This window comes from Pelobates fuscus, chromosome 3 (genome assembly GCF_036172605.1).
Source record: "Pelobates fuscus isolate aPelFus1 chromosome 3, aPelFus1.pri, whole genome shotgun sequence".
Lineage (NCBI taxonomy): Eukaryota > Metazoa > Chordata > Amphibia > Anura > Pelobatidae > Pelobates > Pelobates fuscus.
Genome location: NC_086319.1, coordinates 145,634,322 through 145,659,977, shown reverse-complemented (window position 1 = coordinate 145,659,977; position 25,656 = coordinate 145,634,322). Strand labels below are relative to the sequence as shown.

At 39.0% G+C, this 25,656-nt stretch overlaps 1 protein-coding gene across 1 annotated transcript in view; it reads right to left on the bottom strand.

Annotated features, from left to right (window-relative positions):
- DOCK2 (dedicator of cytokinesis 2) overlaps window positions 1–25,656 on the bottom strand; it is an 816,002-nt gene that overhangs the window by 652,884 nt on the left and 137,462 nt on the right. The window contains exon 3 of the mRNA XM_063447503.1: window positions 10,693–10,733. Coding sequence (XP_063303573.1) covers window positions 10,693–10,733 — 41 coding nt within the window. The remainder of the gene's footprint in view (window positions 1–10,692; window positions 10,734–25,656) is intronic.

The window sequence follows — 25,656 nt, the reverse complement described above, 5'->3', positions numbered from 1 at the left end:
TACATAGAATTATTATTATATATATACACTATACATATGCACTTTTTCACTTGCTAATGTATGCACTTACATTTTATGTATATAATATGCACTTTTTCACTTGCTAATGTATGCCTGATCCTGATGAAAGCTCCAGTGGGAACTGAAACGTTGATCTTTTAATGGATTATCAATAAACTGTAAGTTTTAAACCTTTCTAAGTCCGAGAGTGCTGATCACTATCTTCAAATATATATATATATATATATATATATATATATATATATACATATATATATATGTATATAATTTTTTTAAATTATTTTTATTTATATATAGGTATATACATAACTATATATACTGTATTTTAAAGTATAAGTATATATATACTGTATTTTAAAATTAATATATATATATATTAATATAAAATACATGTAGAACGAAATTATATATATATATATAAATATATATATATACATATATATATTATTTCGTTCTACATTATTTTTATTTATATATAGGTATATATAATGATATATACGTATATACTTATGTATATATATATACATAAGTATATATACTGTTTTTTAAAGTATAAGTATATATATATATATATATACTGTATTTTAAAATTAATATATATATATATTAATATAAAATACATGTAGAGCAAAATAATATATATATATATATATATGTATATATATATATATATATACATATATATATATATATATATATTATTTCGTTCTACATGTATTTTATATTAATATATATATATATATATTAATTTTAAAATACAGTTAGAACAAATTTACACATACATATATATTTGTTTATTTTGTATTATTATATATTTTTTACATATTTACATATTTATGTATTTTATTTTATATATAAATATATATATATATAATAAAAATATATATATTTAATCAATATCTATGTACATGTATTTTGATATTAATATATATTTATAATTATATATATATTAATATTAAAATAGACTTAGTATGCCGTCCATGTGATCATGAGGTCCTCGCAAGGACCTCGCGATCACATGGCCCAGGGGGGCCGGAGAGGAAGGAGGGGGACTCCCTGGGCTGCCAGGTGAGTCCCCACACCGTGATCGCTGGAGTGGGATCGCCGGCGACCAGCTAAGTACATAGGACGACTTGGGCGTTCTATGCCACCTGTTGCGTTTAGAGCCGGTTCCCCAAAGACAGCATAGAAAGCCCACCGTCCTAAGGGGGATTAGTAACACATAACACCTGATGTATTTATTAAACAAGAGAGGGTGGATATAAATATCCAAGGCTTTATCAGTCTTCAAATTGTCTTCCTTGAAGTAAATATGTGCTAGTTGTGCATCTAAAATATCTGACACTATATAACAGGGATGTGCATGGGTAAAAAATGTGGGACTTCGGCAATTTGGACTTTGACAATTTGGGACTTTGGTTCGGCAATTCCAAAATTTGTGACTTCAGCAATTCGGTTCGGTTCGGCACTTCCGAAATTCGGCACCTCGACACTTCCGAAACTCGGACATTTGGAAGCATCTGAATGTCCGAATTGCTGAAATTCATCTGAATATAAATTTGGACTGAAACGAATTGCACATGTCTACTATATAATTTAAAGCAAAATAAAAGAACTGCTGTGCTCTACACACTTAACAAAAATACCACTTATACATTGTGTTATCAAACACCTTAAAGTGCATATGAAAATTAAACATAGTAGTAAGGAGAAGGACAAAAAAGTTTATAGTAATTCCGTGGTATACAGACTACACAGATGACAAATCTTTTTCCTGATCAATCATGGCAGCATTTACTCATGGGTTAGCTCCTCCCCTCACAGCAGAAAGGACAGAAAATAGAACTCTGAAACTGGTATAAATAGATCCTCCCCTTCCCATCAGGCAGTCTTTTTTCCTCTCCTTCATAGCAGTTTGGAAGGAGTCCGCTTATGCAGGCCTAGATTTTTCTTTTATGCTCACCAGGTAATATTTTTGTATCCCTGCCAGGGTTAAGCCTCTAAGCCCTGAAGACCCAGCAACACACTACTGTAAAAGTGGCTAGCCTAGGTACCCTCTTTAGTGACCAGGGGTCGGACCCAACCTCTCCCTCAGGGAATGAAAATGGTCCACTGCATGCCAGGGTTCAGCCTCTTATCCCTGAAGACCCAGCAACAGCATATATCTGAGTCACCAGTCTGGGTAAACCCTCAGGGGATGAATGTGATCTACTGCCTACATGAAGAGAGTGGAAGAAAATATACCGCATATGAGACCACTGGTTTGTGGCACAGCATTAGTATGTTTCCACTATATGCTCTATGTATGAATTGGTCTGAAGACTCAGTCTCAGTGTGTGTGTGTCCAGTATATGCTCTATGTATGGGTTACTATGACGACACCGCCTCAGTATATGTATGCACTATATGCTCTATGTATGAATTACTATGAGTACACAGCCAAAGTATATGGATCCACTATATTGTCTATGTATGAGTTCATCTGAAGACTCAGCCTGAGTGTGTGTTCTTTATATGCTCTATCTATGGGTTGCTGTGAAAACACAGCCTTAGTATATGTCCGCTACATGCTCTGTAAGTAAGTTGATGTGAAGACATTGCTTCAGTAAATGTGTCCACTATATGCTTGATGTATTAGAGGAAATACAACAATATATGTGAATGATATAAGACATCCTCTATATATGAGTCAAATCTAATACAAGCTCTGTGTGTGGGTTGCTGTTAGTCACAACCTCAGTATATATGAGTGGTATAATCTGTGCACAAAGTTCTGTGAAAACACAGCCTCAATCTATCTCACTCATATAATCTTAATATATGTGCTGGTGTGCAGGCGTAGTGTCACTGTATGTAGCAGATGTAGGCTATGCATGATTTTACTGTTTCAACAGAATCAGTATGTGACTGACATCCCTGTGTATAAGGCACTGTTAAGAAAAACTCACAATATATGTGATTAGTATGTTCTGTATGCAAGTTGGTATTATTATATAACCCCAATTTCTACACAGCCTTAGTATATTTAATATATGCAACTGATCTAAGGTCTGGGATTTTTGCGCTGGAATATAATATAGCCCAATTCTACCAAAAACAAATGCACTGGTGTACTGGGTAAGTTACTATTACATACTGTGGATTTTCTATTTCAGTTTTTTAAATGAAGTAGATAAGAGAAACATTCTGCCTTTGGCTTTGCATTAGATTTCTTCTCCCAGAGTTGTTTCAGGATAAGCACTTAACACGATTAACCACTTCAGATGGACTGCAGGTGTTACTGAACCTGTCTGGGGGGCTCTCCCAGGACAGAAGGAGACCTGATTTCCAAAATGGAGCATGGTAATGTTCAACAGATTAAAACAGTTAATGTTTTTGTGTGTGCACACCTATGTATTCTTTTGCCAGGTATTCTCTGTGAAGAAATTACCCCTGTATTCGGTATTTCTAAGTGTTTCCCTTCTATTTCTTCATGTTTCCATTCGGTAGATGAAACTACCGAACAAAGACCACCCCCTGGCTCATTTAACTTCAAAACCGGCGTCAATTAAACCCTCTACGTGTGCGGCCAGCGTTCGTACTACCAAAAGCCACGTGGCTGAGAAAGCTGCGGCCATCTTTTTTCATACGAACAAAGGCAGCGGGACTTGGTCGTCGCGTGTCTGGAACTAAAATCGGACACTCGACTTCCCAAACACCGGTCTCAAACACACGAACGCTGGAACTATATGTACCGATTAGCTAGAAGAGCGCTATTCAGTACGGTTGTGCATACAAATGAGGGGAACAATCGCTGCTAGGAGCCAGGGGAATCTATTCTGTACTTTTGTTCATTTTATCCTTTTTCTAAAGTGACCGGCAAAACCACCCAAACTTGTGGAACTATTTTGGGCAGCCCACCCACGGTGAACCGGTCACAAAGGACTTCCATGGTTTTTGAGAACCCTTGAACCGATCTGGGTGAAATTTGAATATGTTGGTCACCCAGATTGGGGCTATCAGGGGACATATTATTTGTGGGGATACTCCATGTATAAAGGGGTGTTCCAGATATTGGGGAAAACAGTGATTTTTCTGCCTGGAGATAATCAAGTTATTACTTTATCAGACTTGATTATCTCCAGGGTTGGGGAGGGAATTACATGTTTGATTTTTTTTTTTTTTTAAGTTTGGTGGCAGTGTTTAACCTTAGTATATATGCTGATTGCAGATGCACAGCTTAGTAGATCTTGATGGTTGCAGAAGCACAGCTTAGTAGATCTTGCTGGTTTCAGGAGCAAAGGTTGGGCTATTTATTGCTCCCATAAGTAGATAACTCTGAAGCAATTACCTGACTTTTTCACTGGTATGTTTTTCTTTCTCAAATCTAATTTAACTGATTTAAAAGCTGTTGATATTGGCTTTTTGTTTTCAACTTTAGAAATTTTTTTTCTTTTTTACAAACTATTACTCTGAAAAATTCACTACTCCTGGTCTGGTTTATAATTTTTATTCAGATTTTAGCTCAATGCACTGGAATTGGGTTTAAAATATTCTTTAGTACATTTCCTTAAAGCATAATTTTATAAGTTGGAGAATGTGCTATTTCTTTTAGGATCATATGCTCCATGTAACTTTGAAGCTGGGTATTGCAAGTATTTTAATTGACATTGAAAGGTCTTTCCAGTCCCCAGACCATTCTACCAGGTTTACTATGTCAGGTGAAGTTCCGTTACGGACCTCTGTTCTCATATTCATGGGGATTCTTCTAGGTGTCCTTATATCTGGAATTTGCAACCGATGCATGGCTTTAAGCTGTTGGGTCATTGTATAATATAATATTGTAGCTTGTTGATGACAAACATTTGGCTGATATGTTTTACAAGGTCTCTGTACCCAGATCTGTATAAGTGATGGTAACTCCTAACATTGCATTGATGTAATACTTGTGGATTATATGCTTGGATTGGTGTTGATATATTCGCAGATAAAATAAGCTGCAGAATGATCTTATCACCACAGGCTCTAACATAAGTATTTCATCCCTATCCGAAGATAAGGTCAGAGTAAGTATGCGGTTTGTTGTTCTCGTAAGGATAACTGAATATCTTCTACTATCCTGCTTATTATGTGTCTGTTGCCACAATGGACCATGTGCCTCTGGATACCATCTTCTCATCAGTAACCTGCCTATTGCATATCTCCTACTTATATTGCAATAGTCTCTAATCATTTTGATTCTACTGTTTGGCATAATCTGTACTATTTACAATATGTTTTTATTTAATGTAGGTACTGACGTGGTTGGCCTACATTGCCTACTTATAATTTAGTAGTTGCCACAAATTCTATGCTTCATATCGATATTTTTTTTAACTAATCTGTATATGATTCTTCTTGCCTTTGCCTAGCAATATTGGTTTCTACCTCTCCTGTAACTGATCATTACTGTATCAATTCATTCACAGTGTGAGGTATGGTTGTGAGTCTGATTTTTGCAATATATAGTCATTGTTGCAGTGTTTTAATAACAGACTCTCTTATTTCTCTACTAGGTTCTGCCTCTTTCTGACAGGCAGATTTTTTTTCCATGTCTACAGGTAAGTAGTTCACTAGGCAAGATGAAGCAGTGTGAATCATCTTTAATAAATACATCCAGAATATAGTAGGATTCTCAGTGTGTAATTCTACCCCTGTTTAATAGCACGGTGTGACTATTCTCATCCAAAAGTATCTGCTTGTTCAAGTATGATCTCTGAAAGTTATGCCTTTGTCAAGGTTCTGATTTGATGATGCCATCCATTTGGTTTTTAATTTTATATCAGAGAAGGAAATTATCTTCTATTGTTGACATAACAGATCTATAATTTCTAGATTGTGTCTGGGTTTCATGGAGGTTCTCTAAATTATTTTTTTAATTCATTACAAGATGGGTACCTTATTTCTTATGAGAGTTTGTCTTGTTACTACTCTAGGTTTGGCTATCATGACCTTAATGCCTATATGGCTCTATATTTCTCCAGGATATTTCAGACATTTGAATGCCAGGGGGTTGACTACCTAGCAGCCTAAAGAGTAAATTAACTTGTCTGAACAGATTTTATGACAATATCCTATTGATTAGTTGTTTGGCTTTTTGAAGTCATCTAAGATTTATCCAGCTCAATAATGGTTTTATAGCTATTAGCTGTTTTTGAATTCTGTCCCTCCCTTTATATATACTGCTTGGGTATTCCCCATGAGTAAATGATGCCATGATTGATCAGGAATAAGGAAAATTGTTTCATACTTACCGTAATTTTCTTTCCCTGATCATTATTCATGGCAGCATTACGTTCCCACCCATATACTATAAGTTGTGAAGCTAGTTACAAAGACTGCCTGATGGGGAGGGGGAGGATATAATTATACCAGTTTCAGAGTTCTGTTTCCTGTCCTTTCTGCTGTGAGGGGAGGAGCTAACCCATGAGTAAATGCTGCCATGAATAATGATCAGGAAAAGAAAATTACAGTAAGTATGAAACAATGTTCCTTAATATCCAAATATTTACATCTGCTCTTAAAGCATAATAAACTTTGGTAGATAATATCTGCTCCAAATATGCATATTAATTGTATTGTAGTCAATAAAATAATTAATGTATATAGTCAGAGTTGTTGAGAAAAATATATTATATGACTACATTTTTTGACATAATATATAACTATAGGAGGCATTTCACTATGACCTCTACATTAGTTTGTTGTTTCTATTTATTCAACCAGAAAACTGACAGACAGTGCTTGTATTTGCAATTTTACTGGTAGCTAGTAAAGAAGATTTCAGTAAACTGCAAACTGACTTAATATATTGTGTTTGTCCTTCCTATTTGAAGTGCTTTCTTTGAAGAACACATATCAGTATTTGAGATAGTAAGTAATCAGTGACAATTAGTCCAAAAGAGGCAGTGTTTATTTTTAAAGGGACACAATAGTCACCAGAACAACTACAGTTGTAGTGTAGTTGTTCTGGTGATTATAATAGCTCCCTTCCGGCATTTTCATGTAAACACTGCCTTTTCAGAGAAAACATTGTTTACATTGCCCCTAGGGACACCCCCTAGGGACACCTCCAAGTGGCAACTCCTTAAATGGCCACTAGAGGGGCTTCCTGGCTCAGGGCTGCACAGTAAGCATTTACTACACAGTAAACGCTCTGCATGGGGGTGCTGAATTTTCGTCATAGAGATGCATTGATTTAATCCAACTCTATGTGGATTGTTTGGCCCCGTCCCCTTGCCTATTTTAGCCAATCCAATGCTTTCCCCATGTTTGTGTTCCTGACCCTATAGTGATCCTTTAATTATGTATGGATAGATGCACTCTATGGATGTTACAAAGTGAAACTTTATTTCATCTTTGTTACTGTTAATTACAAAAGATGTTTAGTCATAGATTCAGAAACAGACAGCCCTCTAGTATGTTAATATATCGCTGCAGGGATATTTTATTTCGCTTTTCTTACTGCTTGTGTTAGAAAGATTTTCCAAACTGGGCCACATCTGTCTATATACTGATATAAATAGGTCCACTTCAGGAGCCCAAATAACTAATATTATATTGAGTCCAGCTTTACTGGTAGCTAGTAAAGAAGATGTCAATAAACTGCAAGGAGAACTGACTTAATATATTGTGTTTGTCCTTCCTATCTGAAATGCTTTCTTTGGAGAACATATATGAGTATTAGATAGAGAAAATAATCAGTATGACCGTTACACCTATCACATCAGAAAGAATATTTAGAGAGCCTATACTCCTATGGTAAAATCATACCTTATGCTTCTCCTGTCTACCTACATCTAGGTATATAACTCCCAACAGTAATTGGATAACAATGTAAAGTTCAAGTTACTAACCATAGGGCTTCAACATGGTCCTCTATAGTAGACCTACATAAGTGTACCAGTCATACAGATTTTTCCTATTTTTAAAGCGGCACTGTCATGGCCACATACGTTTTGTTTTGTTTTTTTGTTTCTTTTTTTACCCCCCGCCCAACTCCACTACATCTAATTGCCCCAATAGTCACCCCCACATGCCCCTAATGCCCCCTATATTACCTATTTTTTCATTTTTATTTTATGCCTGGACCTAGGTCCTGGGCGCCGCCATCTTTGTGTGGGTAGATAGCCTTTTAAATTCTCGCGCATGACCAGTTAAACACTGGGGCTATTATCCGAAATTCAGACAGGAATTTCATTTATTCATTCAATAGAAATGTCAGACAAACAAACAAACACATTGAATATCGGTGTTCTTTTGTTTGTTTGTTCGTTCATTTAGTTTATTACAAGGAGGGAGCTACCGGCGCGCAGTTGGTTCGCAGCTCCCTCCTTCTAATATGTAAAGATAGAAGCAGCAGGGAGCTGTACTCCCAGCCAGTACTTAACTCCCCCATGTCCTCCTTCACTCTATGGGGGTCCATATGACCCGCATATTAGCATAAGGGAGATTGAAATCTCCTTAATGCCTCTACTCGCTATGACGTGAGTAGGGACATGTCTACTAAATAGTGAGCAGCGGGTGGGGGCCCTAAATGACAATGTGGGAACCTATTGTCCCCCCCCCCTTTTCTTACGTTGTGTAAAATGATTCAGAGCACTCTGATCGGTTGGATTCCAAGCAAACCAGAGTGCTGTGACAGGTAAATGTAGAGATTTACTTGTTAGTCTCTTCATTTACCTGTCAGAGCACTCTCATTGGTTGGCTTAAACCAACCAATCAGAGCGCTCTGAGCCAAATTGAAGGGCAAGGGAAGGCTTTATAAGTCTTTAAATGCCTTTCCACGCCTTGTGGAGCTCAGTCTGCACAGTGCCCTCGCTTTTTTTTATAGTTCGGGTATTATGTTTTTTTAAATGTATTTACAGGTATTTCATTTTATTGTCTCCCCCTCTCACTATTTTTAGGGTGAGAGGGGTAGGTAGGGCTTTATTTAATTTTATTTGGGGTGACTAGGGTTTTGTAGACCCTTAGTCACCTAGGGGGGTATTTTTACACAATATATTAAGTCAGTTGTCAGCTCAAAAAAAAAATTGTGACCAAATGCATCCAGCAGGATGCACATTCTCAAATCGATCACTTGCTTTGTGTATCTGAAAGATTATTAGAAGTACTATTTGCACACTTTCAGTGCTATGTCCCTGAGGGCAAATAGTTAAAAAGCCCTCGGCAGTGCAAACATTAACCATAAGGTGGCTGGCCTTCTACAGCTTGTGGGGTCATTTCTACTAAGCAGCCAGTGACTATTCACAGTAAATATAAACTATGAAAATTCAGAATTTTAACATCTGTGCCCACATTTGAAACCGACAGTGTTCAGTATGGATAAAATCCAACCATATTCAGGCTCATTTGGATTCTTCTTTGCAAAATCTGAATGTTGCGTTAAATAGCATAAACAGTGTCTGAATTTTGCATAGCCCCACTGAATAGTTTTACCCCATTTGCTAGCAGATCAATTTAGTTAGGGGAGTTCAGACAAATACCCTGTTGATTATCACCTTCCCTTATTTATTTAAAAACTTGAATGTGAGACTGCCTAATATATAGCTATAACTATTTTTAATTTTATTTTTATATTTACAAATACATATTTTTATAGTTAACCATAAATATTGAAAAAAATCTGCTGCCTGATATAATAACAATAAAAAAGTTAAAACGATACTACTAAAAAAACACTTTTTTAAAAAGCCAAATAATTATTGTGCCATTGCTCTGTGTTTGTTTTGAATTCACTTAACTGACAGGATGTGTAATTGTAATCTATGTGCACAGATAATTGTTTTACTTCACAAATATACAGCAGTAAATGGCTGAACATTGATTCCAACCTCACAAGAGAGTGAGGTTGTTTATCATCCAATATATCGCTCAGTAAACGCCTTCCCAATAATCTGCTTCTGTCATCAAAGTGAAAGTCAATTATAATCTTTTCCTAAAGTATAAAGTTACTGCACTTGGAAGTCAAAACGATGTCTTATCTGGCTCTTTAAATATCAGAAAACCTAAAAGCTAATTGCAATACACTGAACAGGAGTTCCTCAGTGTAGAATTTTTAAGTATTTGCATTTAACTATTCTGCATTTTTCTCTCTGCTAACTTTATTTAAACTCATACTAATGTTTTAAAAAATATATTTTCAATGGTCAAGGTATGATTAGTCATTATCTGTTGTAAAACAAGTAAAGCATACTCTGTATTTGTGTACCCCTCCCTAAACAGCCATAGAGTATGGGTATTCTGACAAATTCAACAACTGAATCAAATATCATTTTGTTATCTATTTGCTTTGTACTTGCATACATTTAAATTCACATTTTGTCATCTTCTCTATCCAGTTTAAGAGCCAATGGGCAATATAACCTTTGTTTCCATGTAATGTAATAAATGCAACAACAAAATGAATTACTTATTTCTATGAGATAAGACATTGTTAATTAACAAAATGAAATGGATTATTTAAAAATAATAATCTTTTATAAATGTAAGTAGGAATACAGTTAAAATTAAATGAAACTTAACACTTTACAGTCAGCTCTCGCTATAATTTATGAACACAAAAACCTAATTTATTTTAATGGTTTTGGCAGTCATTTCCTCTAAATGGAGCCTTATAAATCATCTTGACTGAAGGAAGAAATTTTATCTTACCTCATTTGACCTTTGCTTTACCAGATATCCTTTGTACCATTCTAAAAGAATTAAAAAGAACACCATGTTCAAACATAACATATTAACTTTCATATATTTTTAAGTACAAATCAAGTACAAATCAGTACAAATCAAGTCAAAGTACAGTACATACAACCTAAGAAGAGTTCCATTATCTATTCTATTCTGTAATTCCATTGCCAGATATAACAAAGTGCTTAAACCAAAGCATTAAAATGTTAAAGCTACACAATGCAACCTTGATAATGTAATTTTAAGCAGAGGATTGTAATATATGATACATCTGTATATATACAGTATCTCACAAAAGTGAGTACACCCCTCACATGTTTGTAAATATTTTATTATATATTTTCATGTGACAACACTGAAGAAATTACACACTGCTACAAAGTAGTAAGTGTACAGCCTGTATAACAGTGTAAATTTGCTGTCCCCTCACAATAACTCAACACACAGCTATTAATGTATAAACCATTGGCAATAAAAGTGAGTAAACCCCAAGTGGAAATGTCCAATTTGGGCCCAAAGTGTAAATTTTTTGTGTGGCCACCATTATTTTTCAGCACTGCCTTAACCCTCAAGGACATGAAATTCACCAGAGCTTCACAGGTTGCCACTGGAAGCCTCTTCCACTCCTCCATGACAACATCAACAACAACAGATGTTAGAGACCTTCCGCTCCCCCACCTTTCGTTTGAGGATGCCCCACAGATGATCAATAGGGTTTAGGTCTGGAGACATGCTTGGCCAGTCTATCACCTTTACCTTTAGCTTCTTTAGCAAGGCAGTGGTAGTATTGGAGGTGTGTTTGGGGTCGTTATCATGTTGGAATACTGCTCTGTGGCGCAGTCTCCAAAGGGAGTGAATCATGCTCTGCTTCAGTATGTCACAGTACATGTTGGCATTCATGGTTCCCTCCATGAACTGTAGCTCCCCAGTGCCGACAGCACTCATGCAGGCCCAGACCATGGCACTCCCAACACTATGCTTGACTGTCAGCAAGACACACTTGTCTTTGTACTCCTCACCTGGTTGCCGCCACACACTCTTGACACCATCTGAACCAAATAAGTTTATCTTGGTCTCATCGGACCACAGAACATGGTTCCTGTAATCCTTAGTCTGCTTGTCTTCAGAAAACTGTATGCGGGCTTTCTTGTTATCATCTTTAGAAGAGGCTTCCTAATGGGATGACAGCCATGCAGACCAATTTGATGCAGTGTGCGGCATATGGTCTGAGCACTGACAGGCTGACCCCCCACCCCTTCAACCTCTGCAGCAATGCTGGCAGCACTCATACAGTTATTTCCCAAAGACAACCTCTGGTATGACGCTGAGCACATGCACTCAACTTCGTTGGTCGACCATGGTGAAGCCTGTTCTGAGGGGAACCTGTCCTGTGAACCTGTCTTGCCCACCGTGCTGCAGCTCAGTTTCAAGGTCTTTCAAGGTGACACAGAGCACTCTGATTGGTGGATTTCAAACCAACCAATCAGAGTGCTGTGACAGGTAAATATAGAGACTTAAACCCACCAATCAGAGTGCTCTGAGCCTAATTGCAGGACGGGGCAAGGCTTTATAAGCCTTCCCCCACCCTGCAGAGCTCAGTCTGCGTGGAGCCCTCCACGGGTGAAGAAGGATTATTTTTTTTATTTTTTATTTATTTATTTTTTTAAGTGCGTCGGTTATTATGGCTTTTTATTTGGCCTTTTTTGAGGGCTGAAAAAAGAAGATTTTAGAAGAAAGAAAACATCGAATGGTAAGTTTTATTTATTTTTACAGGTACTTAGTTAAAGGTCCCCCCCTAATTATTTTTAGGGTGAGGGAGGTAGGTAGGGGGTTAATTTTTTTGGGGGGGAAGGGGTGACTAGGGGTTTGGGGACCCCTAGTCACCTGGGAGGGGGGGTTAACATTTTTTTACGGCCCCCACCCGCCGCTCAGGGGTGGGGGCCGGGGGGAGGACAATAGGCCCCCCTATTGGTATTTAGGGCCCCCACCCGCCGCTCAGGGTTGGGGGCCAGGGAGGAAGATATTAGGTCCTCCCCCCTTATTTTACTGTAGGGCCCCCACCCACCGCTCAGGGGTGGGGGCCAGGGGGAGGACATTAGGTCCCCCCCTTATTTTACTGTAGGGCCCCCACCCACCGCTCAGGGGTGGGGGCCAGGGGGGAGGACATTAGGTCCCCCCCTATTAGTATTTAGGGCCCCCACCCGCCGCTCAGGAGTGGGGGCCAAGGTGGAGGACATTAGGTCCCAGCCCTATTAGTATTTAGGGCCCCCACCCACCGCTCAGGGGGAGGACATTAGGTCCCCCCTATTCTGACTATTCTGACTTAGGGCCCCCTTCGTCCAAGTTCATATTCGGACCGAAACGAATTGCACATGTCTACTATGTGATAATAAATGGCTTAATATGATCACTATCCTTCAATAAAATAAATTTTTGATCAGTCATATTTTCAAAATCAATGTCAAAATTTCTCAATTTCTGCCAGATTATGTAAACGTTTGATATATACATTTGTGCTCACAGTGCTGACCTCAAGAGTATAAAAATTAAAGCTTAATTAAACTATTTTGTGTATTCCTTAAATAAATACAATAAGTGCTATATCTTTGTCCAGTATATGATGCATAGAGTTGGTTACCCTTTCATAGGTGCACAAGGTATCATATAACTGCAAACAAATTCTGCTTATAAGATGGCCCCCGTCTCCCTCATAATTTCAGAACACACACGTGCTGTCAGCTGCTCTGGTGATTTCTGGGGACTGCCCTATTCACAAAACTGGGAAGGAGCTGTGAGCATGTTATCAGGTCATTAGAGTGGAATTGTAGCTGTAGGATAAACCTAGAGGGGTTGTCTAGTTGAACTACCAAAAGAAAATGGAATTCAGTAGTCCAGTAAGCATTCAGGAGTGCAGTTGCCTCTCTGCTTACATATAAAGGAGGGTAATGGTTCTCTGAAGCATCAAGAGTTCCCCTGGGCTAATAGCAAAGCAGCAACAGGTCTTCATAACAAACTTGCTGTAAGAATATATATAATGGACACAGAAATTGATTGACATAAACATTGCAACAATGTTGAAGGGTATAAAATGTATTGTGAAAGTTAATATTTCACTCTTTAAACAACAGGACAGGATAACACAATAATATTCCCACCTGCCTTTCCTAATGTGATATGTTCTCGCTTGGCTTATTTATGTTCTACTGTCAAAATTGTGATTTGTTCTTGGCCAGTGCGTGAAAATGACTGATCCCTACAAACAAGCTTACTGTTTATTTTCTGCATACAGTTTGTTGTAGCTGTCTGCTCTGTCCTGTTGGTACAGCAGATGGCAGGTGAAAGATTAAATTAAGCTGGCAGATTATTATGACATTATGTAATAAAGCTGTGATCAATGTCTTACCCCAAATTACTTGCGTCAGTCATTATTTGGGTTGGGCTTGGATTGAATATAAAACATTAAGACTTCAGTAGTAAGCAATCGCGTTTTTCCTTTGTAGTTGGCAAGATTATCTGTGATAATATTGAAAGCATTCAGAGCTGCTGCTAACAGGAAAGAGCCATTTCAAACTAAACCAGCCAACACAATTTGTAGACAGGTTTTACAGTCCTTTGTTATGGTACGAGCATCATATAATGTGGAAGGTCTTGCGGTGATAATGCTAATTGAAATGTTATTGTGGAAAAATGAATAAGAATATTAAAAGGAACCCAATTCCCATAAAATTTCTAATATATGAATGGTAAGGTTTTTACTATTACATATAGTGCGGTTAACCTGAAATATTTCAACAAGTATAAAATATGCACCTGAAACATGTATAATAAAGTCAGGGGGTATAGTCACAAATCCGGCTGTAAAGTAATGAAAACGTACATGTAAGTTTTAAAATAAACTGTGAAGTCCCATGGCAAAAAGCATTGCTACCTCTCTGCATTTTATGGATGTAGTGTGTAACACGGTTTCCTTAGTAACAAACACGATTTAAATTTTTTCAAAATTAATTTTACATCCACTCTAATAGCTCTTAAATAAATTTCATTTTTAGTATCACTAAGAAATAAATATTTGCATTGCTAATAACTAGGCCACTAACTGGACACTTCTGTTGCTTGGAGCTACAAGGAACAGCAACATTTGCTGTTACTGCAATAGCAATAAGCGTGTGCACACACAATTATATTTTTTGTGCTCTGTTATCTGCAGTTATTGTATTATCTCTTGACCTATGTCAACCTATTACTTTTAAGATTTATACGTTTAATATAATCATTTTTATTGGTTATATATTTTATATGTATGCTGCAGTTTTCTCAATATCTTGGATCTAGAGAAACTCAATTTGCTTTTATCATTTTTTTTATCTTCAATATTCTATTGCCTCTTGCATGGGCATCTTGCTATGTCACAAATTTCACTTAATGTTATCAGATAATCATTTCAACATCTTTATAGTTTAGGGGGATTACATTAGAACATTATATAAAGAGAACAATACTACAAAAATGGTGCCAAGCTATTATTTTCATATTTCAACTTTGCGTTCTCAATTGCTTATCGGTTCATTTGTTGAATTACATTCCCCTCTATGCAGTTTGGGGGCTCTAATCTCAGCAGAATATAGGACTGAGCGTAATGGGAGTTATGCTGCAAAGGAGCAGTTGCCACCATTTTAGTTCTGCTTGGCCCTAAGCTGTATTAAAACAGGAAGCTTCCCAAATAGAAAATAAATACAAATCACTGTTTAGTATATGTACCCAAAATGGAAACTTGCATGCATTTAATTATGCATTTTTTTTCATTATGGGTAAATCTAAAAACATCTTGCAAAAGGTTCAGAAACATACATAGAAACATATAATGTGACGGCAGATAAGAACTAATTGGCCCATCTAGTCTGCCCAATTTTCTAAATACTTTCATTAGTCCCTGGCCTTATCTTATTGTTAGGATAGCCTTATGCCTATCCCATGCATGCTTAAACTCCTTTACTGTGTTAACTTCTACAACTTCAGCTGGAAGCCTATTGCATGCATCCACTACCCTCTCAGTAAGGTAATACTTCCCGATATTATTTTTAAACCTTTGCCCCTCTAATTTAAGACTGTCCTCTTGTTGTGGTAGTTTCTCTTCTTTTAAATATAGTCTCCTCCTTTACTGTGTTGATTCCCTTTATGTATTTAAATGTTTCTATCATATCCCCGTCTCGTCTTTCCTCCAAGCTATACATGTTAAGTTCCTTCCCCTTCTAACCTGGCCCAGACTTTCTGTGGCTGTCCAATCACCGACTACTCAATGCAGCTCAATGGGAAGCCTTTGGGAAGTGCTCTAGGCAATTGCTGCCTCTTCAGTTTAGCTCCGCTGACTTAAAGCAACCCAGGAAGTAACAGGGACAGTTGACTGCTTGAAATCCAAGTGTAACCAGGTTTTTATTATAAAAGTGCATATTTCTATTTAAAGTGTGTCCCTTTTTGTTGCAAAAAGAGGACACATATAGTTACATAGTTACATAGCTGAAAAGAGACTTATGTCCATCAAGTTCAACCTTCTTCACATATGTTTCTGCTGTTGATCCAAAAGAAGGCAAAAAGCCTAATCTGAAGCGCTTCCAATTTTGCAACAAACTAGGAAAAAATTCCTTCTTGACCCCAAAATAGCAGTCAGTTATCTCCTTGGATCAAGCAGTAGTGATATCGCGAACATAAAATTTTCCGTTCGCGAACGGCGAATGCGAACTTCCGCAAATGTTCGCAAACCGGTGAACCCGGCGAACCGCCATAGACTTCAATAGGCAGGCGAATTTTAAAACCCACAGGGACTCTTTCTGGCCACAATAGTGATGGAAAGGTTGTTTCACGGGGATTAACACCTGGACTGTGGCATGCCGGAGGGGGATCCATGGCAAAACTCCCATGGAAAATTACATAGTTGATGCAGAGTCTGGTTTTAATCCATAAAGGGCATAAATCACCAAACATTCCTAAATTGTTTGGAATAACATGCTTTAAAACATCAGGTATGATGTTGTATCGATCAGGTAGTGTAAGGGTTACGCCTGCTTCAGAGTGACAGACCAACCTCCCCGTTTAACGCACCGCAAACAACCGCAAACAGTCCATTTGCGCAACCGCAAACTCCCCATTTGCACAAGGTTGGATACCAAGCTAGCCATGTCCCGTTCCTTGTCCTCACTGATGTCATTGAAGGTCTCTTCCTGCACTCAGCCACGTACAACATCAAGGGTCCCCGAAAGGTGACAACAAGCTCCCTGTATTTTTTTTTTAAATGTACACTACTGTTACACCAGATATGAGTTGCACTGGTGTGACACTGTGCCCTCGCAGGCCCTGAAACGCACACGTGTGAAGGAAACTGACTGCTATTATTTCACAGTCAAATTTCTAGTTTTTTTTTTTTTTAATGTACACTACTGTTACACCAGATATGAGTTGCACTGGTGTGACACTGTGCCCTGGCAGGCCCTGAAATGGACACGTGTGAAGGAAACTGACTGCTATTATATTACAGTAAAAAAAAGTTTTTGTTTTTTTAAATGCAAGCTATTGTGACACCAGATATGAGTGGTGGCACTGGGACCACCTTAAAAATATTGGATATCGCTAAAAATCATGATCACTATATACTTTCTCTACAAACCTCTAAAACTAACCAAACTACTCATCCATCCACTATACCACTTTATCCCACCTAGAACTAGTGCCCAGTTAAAATACTTGACTCTTACTTACCCACACTCAGTCATGCCACAAACATTTCACCACTACTCTCACTGAATCCCTCTGACTATGGCTAAATTCATCTTCTACATCAGAACACTGCTCCTAAGATTGGGTTGTATCCATGTCTCGGGTCTTTCATTTAGAATAGGGGCAGCTTCGGTCTCCTTCAACACTGACACTCCAGTGCATATTATTAAAAGATTGGGCAGATGGAAATCCTCAGTCTACAACCGATATATTCCACATCCCGAGAAAGAAATGAGGAAAGCTTTTAAACGTTTGGCTTTGTAAATTTGATGCAATAAGTGTGTTTTTCTTTAATACCTTTTCACCCTCTTTGCATGAACCCGATTTACATATATTACTAATATGTTTCTGAACATATATATGATATTATTCACTCACTCACTCACTCTCTGGGCCAGCCTGAGACATCATGCTGCCTAGGTCCAACGATAAATGACTATGGGGGATAATGTATAATAAACACAGGTTACTGGCTATGGGGAGATAATGTAAAATAAACACAGGTTACTGGCTATGGAGGGATAATGTATAATAAGCACAGGTTACTGGCTATGGGGGATAATGTATAATAAACACAGGTTACTGGCTATGGAAGGATAATGTATAATAAACACAGGTTACTGGCTATGGAGGGATTATGTATAATAAACACAGCAGGTTACTGGCTATGGGGGATAATGTATAATAAACACAGGTTACTGGCTATGGGGAGATAATGTATAATAAACACAGGTTACTGGCTATGGAGGGATAATGTATAATAAACACAGTTTACTGGCTATGGGAGGATAATGTATAATAAACACAGGTTACTGGCTATGGGGGGTAATGTATAATAAACACAGGTTACTGGCTATGGGGGATAATGTATCATAAACACAGGTTACTGGTTGTGGGGGGATAATGTATAATAAACACAGGTTACTGGTTATGGGAGGATAATGTGTAATAAACACAGGCTACTGGCTATGGGGAGGATAATGTATAATAAACACAGGTTACTGGCTTTGGGGGATAATGTATAATAAACACAGGTTACTGGCTATGGGGGGATAATGTATAATAAACACAGGTTACTGGCTATAGAGGGATAATGTATAATAAACACAGGTTAATGGCTATGGGGGATAATGTATAATAAACACAGGTTACAGGCTATGGAGGATAATGTATAATAAACACAGGTTACTGGATATGGGGGCGATAATGTATAATAAACACATGTTACTGGCTAGGGGGGGGCTAATGTATAATAAACACAGGTTACTGGCTATGGGAGGATAATGTATAATAAACACAGGTTACTGGCTATGGGAGGATAATGTATAATAAACACAGGTTACTGGCTATGGGGAGGATAATGTATAATAAACACAGGTTACTGGCTATGGGAGGATAATGTATAATAAACACAGGTTACTGGCTATGGGGAGGATAATGTATAATAAACACAGGTTACTGGCTATGGGAGGATAATGTATGATAAACATAGGTTACTGGCTATGGGGGATAATGTATAATAAACACACGTCACTGGCTATGGGGGATAATGTATAATAAACACAGGTTACTGGCTATGGGGGGATAATGTATAATAAACAAAGGTTACTGGCTATGGGGGATAATGTATAATAAACACAGGTTACTGGCTATGGAGGATAATGTATAATAAACACAAACACACACAAAAAAAGAAAAATATAAAAAGAATACAGCTTCAGAATTAATCTAAATTGTATGCTGTCTAGGAGGTGGGGGGGTCTGGGAGGGAGGGTATGCTGCTGATTGGCTTGAATGTGTCTGCTGACTGTGAGGTACAGGGTCAAAGTTTACTCAATGATGATGAATAGGGGGCGGACTGAACATCGCATATGTTCGCCATCCGTGGCGAACGCGAACACGCTATGTTCGCCAGGAACTATTTGCCTGCGAACCGTTCGGGACATTACTATCAAGCAGCTATTACCCCACTTATTTGAAATGATATCCCTGTATGTTGTGTTTTTGCAAGATTTATCCAATTGCTGTTTAAACTTCTGTATTGACTCTGATAAAAACCACCTCTTCAGGCAGAGAATTCCATTTCCTTATTGCTCTTGCTGTAAAAAAAAAACATTTTCTTTGCCTTAGATGAAATCTTCTTTCTTCCAGCCTAAATGCGTGACCTCGTGTCCTATGCATAGCCTTGTTTATGAATAGATTTCCAGATAATGGTTTGTACTGACCCCGAATATATTTGTATAATGTTATCATATCCCCTCTGAGGCGCCGTTTTTCCAAACTAAACTTTAAATTTTTTAACCTTTCTTCGTAACTAAAATGCTCCATTCCTTTTATCAATTTTGTAGCTCGTCTCTGCACTTTTTCTAGTGCCATGATATCTTTCTTTAGAACAGGTGCCCAAAATTGCACAGCATATTCAAGGTGTGGTCTTACCAGTGATTTATAAAGAGGCAAAATTATATTTTCATCCCGAGAATTTATGCCCCTATTTATACATGACAAAACCTTACTGGCCTTAGCAACTGCAGATTGACATTGCATATTGTTGCCCAATTTGATGTCTATAACCATTCCCAAATTCTTCTTGTGTATGGTTATCCCTTATTTACTACCATTTAGGGTGTAAGTTGCTTGGGCATTCTTGACCTCGAAGTGCATAACTTTGAATTTATCTATGTTACATTTCATCTGCCATTTTAATGCCCAGTCCCCCAATCTATCTAAATCCCTCTGCAGCAAAGCAATGTCCTGCTCACATTTTATTACTTTACAAAGTTTTGTGTCATCTGCAAACACTGAAACATGGCTTTCAATGCCTATTGCAAGATCATTTATAAATATGTTTAATAGAAGCGATCCCAAAACAGAACCCTGAGGGACACCACTTAACACTTTTGTCCAGCCTGAAATTGTACCATTAATGACAACTCGTTGTACCCTTAAGCCATTGTTCTACCCAAAAACAAGAATATTCATCAAGAACCAATTTCTTTTAGTTTGAAGACTAACCTATTGTGAGGAACTATATCAAATGCCTTGGCACAATCCAAGAAGATCAAACCTACTTCAACACCATGATCTATACTTCTACTTACATTCTTCACAAATCAATCTTTTCAACAAGCTAAATTGTTTTAGGGGTCTATAGTGTCCTTTTAACTTAAGCACTAAAATAACCCTTACATGAACCCTAAACTCTATACTACTTTAATACTTAACACACCTACACTACCCTAACATTTACACTACCCCAAAAACCTCAACTCTAACACTGACCCTAGCCCTAATTTCAACCCTAACACACAGCTGTAGCCTACAAACATCATGTAATATAAAAGATAAAAACTATTTGTTAAGGAAAACTAACACCACATTGGGTATCCCATATTGTAAGGTGGGTAATATCACGCATGTGTTAGCGTTTGTGATGTATGGCTGACCTAACTTTGTCGACTATGGGGGCCACTAAACTCGGAGCACCACCGATGTAACCCATATTAATGGGAAAATAACTAGTGAGCACGAGTATAACTCCCACTAATCTCCCACTAATCTCAGTGCTACAGAAGTAAAAAACTCTGAATAAAACTAACCCTTAACTCATACACTACCTTTAACACTTACACTAAACCACTTAATTACACTATGTCAGGGTACCTGTGGTCTCTACCTCCGAAAGAGGTAGAGACTTAGCTGTTCCTCCATCCAGACGGTCTGATGGCTCCCTTCCCCGCGGTCTATCCGGTCATGCTAGGCCGGCCGCGAGGGAGTGACTGCCTTTTACAGCATCTAGGCAGGAAGTAGTCATCAGGACACTCCCCCGGAACAACCTGTCAGTCAATGGCTGCAGGACCAATCAGGACGCCTTGGAGGCGTGGTTACTGCTCTGAACAGGGTATTTAACAGAGCTTCTTTCATTAGCTCATTGCCCTGTCGTGGTTCTAGCTTGTTCTAGTCACTCAGTGCTTGTGTATTCTATTATCCCTTTTGGTTTTGACCCGGCTTGTTTACCTTACTCTGCTTATCTCTGTTACCCTTGATTCGGCTTGTCTCTCGCTTACCTGTCTTCTGTTACCCTCGACCTCGGCTTGTCTTTGACCATTCTATACTGTACTACTTACGTTAGTCCGGCCATTCTAAGGTCCGGTATACGTATCTGGCTACTGTTTGTACTCTGCGTGTTGGATCCCTGTCCCGATCCTGACATTACGACAGGGCCAATGGATCCTGCAAGTACAAACAGTCAGCTGGCTTCTCCTGATCCTAGGTTTGAAGCCATGGATCACAGAATGGATCAGATGGCGCTTGCGCTACAGGCTCTATTAGCTTGTGCCAATAACCCACCAGAGGAGATACGTAATACCCCTGTTTCTCCTGTCGGTTCAGGTCTAGAGGTAGCCACAGTGGGTGCTTCTTCTCACATTACCCCCCCAGTACGCTATGGTGGGGCTCCTGAGAAGTGTCGTGGTTTTTTAAACCAAATTAGTATCCACTTTGAATTGCAACCTCGCTCTTATCCTACAGATAGGGCAAAAGTAGGATTTATTATCACCCTACTCATTGAGAAAGCTCTGAGATGGGCCAACCCACTATGGGAGAACGATAATCCATTAGTTTATAACTATAACGCATTTGTAGCTGCTTTTAGAAGAACATTTGACCCTCCAGGTAGAAAGGTTAATGCAGCCAGATTACTGTTGCGCCTGAGACAGGAGAACCAAACACTGGTGGATTATGCACTAGAGTTCAGGTCTCTGGCGGCAGAAATCAAGTGGAATGAGCAGGCGTATATGGATGTATTTTTGAATGGCCTATCTGATGTAATCCTTGATGAGGTTGCTACCAGAGAACTCCCTGAGAATTTAGAGGATTTAATTTCGTTCATCTCTCGTATAGATGAACGTCTAAGAGAGAGACAGAACACTCGAGAGAGGAACCAGAGACCTTCTTTTAGGTTAGCTCCCGCTGTTCCAAGTCCTGACTCCACGATATCTTTGCTTACTGAACCTATGCAGATAGGGTATACCCGCCTCTCTGAGGAGGAAAGACAGCACAGGAGAAGAGAGGGTTTGTGTATGTATTGTGGAGCCAAGGGTCATTTACTCTCGAACTGTTCTAACCGCCCGGGAAACGCTCGCACCTAAGTCTCTCTAGAGGACAGGCCTTGGGTGTTTCTATTTTGTCCTCTACTCCTGATTATAAAGATCACAGGCTTCTGCTACCAGTTTCCTTAACTTGGGGGAAGGAAGTAGTAAGGGCTATGGCATTGATAGATTCCGGTGCTGCTGAGAATTTTATCGACCAAGCCTTTGCTAGTAAGAACAATTTCCCATCCCAGCTAAGGGAGACACCTTTGGCCGTTGAGGCCATAGATGGTAGACCACTACTAGACCCTGTTATCTTTCGTGAGACCATACCCATTAATTTAAATGTGGGTATCCTACACGTGGAGAATTTATCTCTTCTGCTCATTTCGTCTCCTTCCGTTCCCATAGTTCTGGGGTACCCATGGTTGAAAAAACATAACCCTATTATCGATTGGGAGTTAGGAGAGATACTCTCGTGGGGCCAGGGCTGCCAGGATCGGTGTTTGTGCAAGGTTTCTCCATTAGCTAATATTAACATACCGGAGAATCCTACTCAGTCCACAGAAAGACAAATACCAGACCTTTACCTAGACTTAAGGGCAGTGTTTGACAAGAAGAATGCCGATTCTTTGCCTCCACACAGGTCATTTGACTGTAAGATTAAGCTTCTACCCGGCACTATGCCTCCGAGGGGCCATGTATATCCTTTGTCTGTTCAGGAAAACTCGGTTCTAGAGGAGTATATTCGGGAGAATTTAGAAAAGGGATTCATCAGGAGGTCTTCTTCTCCGGCCGGGGCTGGGTTCTTTTTCATTAAGAAGAAGGATGGCACGCTGAGACCTTGTATCGATTACCGAGGCTTGAATAAAATAACTGTCAGAAATGCCTATCCTATCCCACTGATTACCGAGTTATTTGATCGTCTTAAGGGCTCCAAAATCTTCACCAAGTTAGATCTCAGAGGGGCTTACAATTTGGTGAGAATCCAGCAAGGTCACGAGTGGATGACGGCATTCAATACCCGGTATGGCCATTACGAATACACTGTTATGCCATTTGGACTATGCAATGCTCCTGCAGTATTTCAAGATTTGATTAATGAGGTACTTAGGGAGTTTCAGCATGATTGTGTTATTGTTTACCTGGACGACATACTAATACACTCTAAGGAGATTGAGACTCACCATAGACAGGTCAGAAAGGTATTACACAAGCTGCTGCAACATGGTCTATATTGCAAATTGGAGAAGTGCAGTTTTGATCAGTCTCAGGTAGACTTTCTTGGATACGTGATTTCTGGGGAGGGTTTTAAAATGGATCCTGTAAAACTTCAATCTATTTTAGACTGGCCCTTGCCCAAAGGACTCAAGGCTATCCAAAGGTTTATTGGTTTTTCCAACTACTATAGGCGCTTCATTAAAGGATACTCCTCTATCATTGCGCCTATTACCAATATGACCAAACAAGGGGCTGATACTAAGTTCTGGTCTAAGGAAGCTCTGGGTGCTTTCAAGACTCTCAAGGAACTTTTTGCCTCGGCTCCCATTCTAGTCCATCCTGATACGACTCTGCCTTTCTTGCTCGAGGTCGATGCCTCTGAGACAGCAGTTGGGGCTGTTCTGTCTCAAAGGTTAGGGGTGGATAAACCGTTACACCCTTGTGGTTTCTTCTCTAAGAAATTTTCTGGGCCTGAGAGCAGATATGACATCGGGGAAAGGGAACTGTTAGCAGTCATTAAAGCCTTAAAGGAGTGGAGACATTTGTTGGAGGGGACCCTACACCCTATTACGATTTTGACGGACCACAAAAACTTGTCCTATATTGGGGAGGCTAAGCGCTTATCCTCTAGACAAGCTCGTTGGTCCTTATTCCTGACTCACTTCAATTATGTACTGACTTACAGACCTGGTTCTAAAAACTCTAAAGCCGATGCATTATCTCGCCAATATGAACCTTCTACTGTACCTGAACCAGTTCTTTCTTCTATAGTTCCGAAATGCAATATCATTGCTAATACGAATCTCAGGATTCATTCTCCATTACTGGCCGAGATCGTTAAGTTGCAACATCTAGCACCTAAACAGACTCCTGCGGGCCGTCATTTCGTTCCTCCTGCTCTTCAACTGGAACTTTTACAGTGTTTACATAATAGCAAGATGGCGGGACATCCTGGTATTCGCAAAACTTACGCGTTGATCTCTAAGGACTTCTGGTGGCCTGCTTTACGGAGGGATATTGAGGAGTTCATCGCTGCATGTGAAGTTTGTACTAAAACCAAACAACCCCATACGCTTCCATGTGGATTCCTGCAACCCTTGGAGGTTCCAGAAAAACCATGGTCCTGTTTGGCCATGGACTTTATTGTCGATCTACCTATCTCTAAAAGACAGACTGTTATCCTCACCGTGGTTGACAGGTTTACTAAGATGGCACACTTCATTCCCCTGCCTAAACTCCCGTCTTCTCCCGAATTGGCAGAGATATTCGCTAAGGAGATTTTTCGCCTACATGGGATACCCTCTCAAATTGTATCGGACAGAGGCTCCCAATTTGTTTCCCGCTTTTGGAGGTCCTTCTGCTCTCAACTTGGTATTAAATTAAACTTTTCTTCTGCCTATCATCCTCAGTCTAACGGAGCTGCTGAACGTACCAACCAGAAAATTGAACAATATTTACGATGCTTTGTTTCTGAACACCAGGATGATTGGGTCGGTTTGATTCCTTGGGCGGAGTTTGCACACAACAATCTCGTTTGCGATTCTACTCATTCAAGCCCCTTCTTCATGAATTATGGTTTTCATCCGTCTATTCTTCCTTCGGATTCCCCTTCCCAGGGGGTGCCGTCGGTTGATGTTCATGTTGCCAATTTGAGGAAGTTGTGGGATCAAACTCGACAAATCCTTGTGCACAACTCTATGTTGGTCAAGAAACACGCTGATAAACGTAGAAGGGCGGCTCCGGTCTTTGTTCCAGGTGATAGGGTATGGCTGAGCACGAGGAACATCCGTTTAAAAGTGCCCTCCATGAAGTTCGCTCCTCGTTATATTGGACCCTACAGGGTGCTGACCCGTAT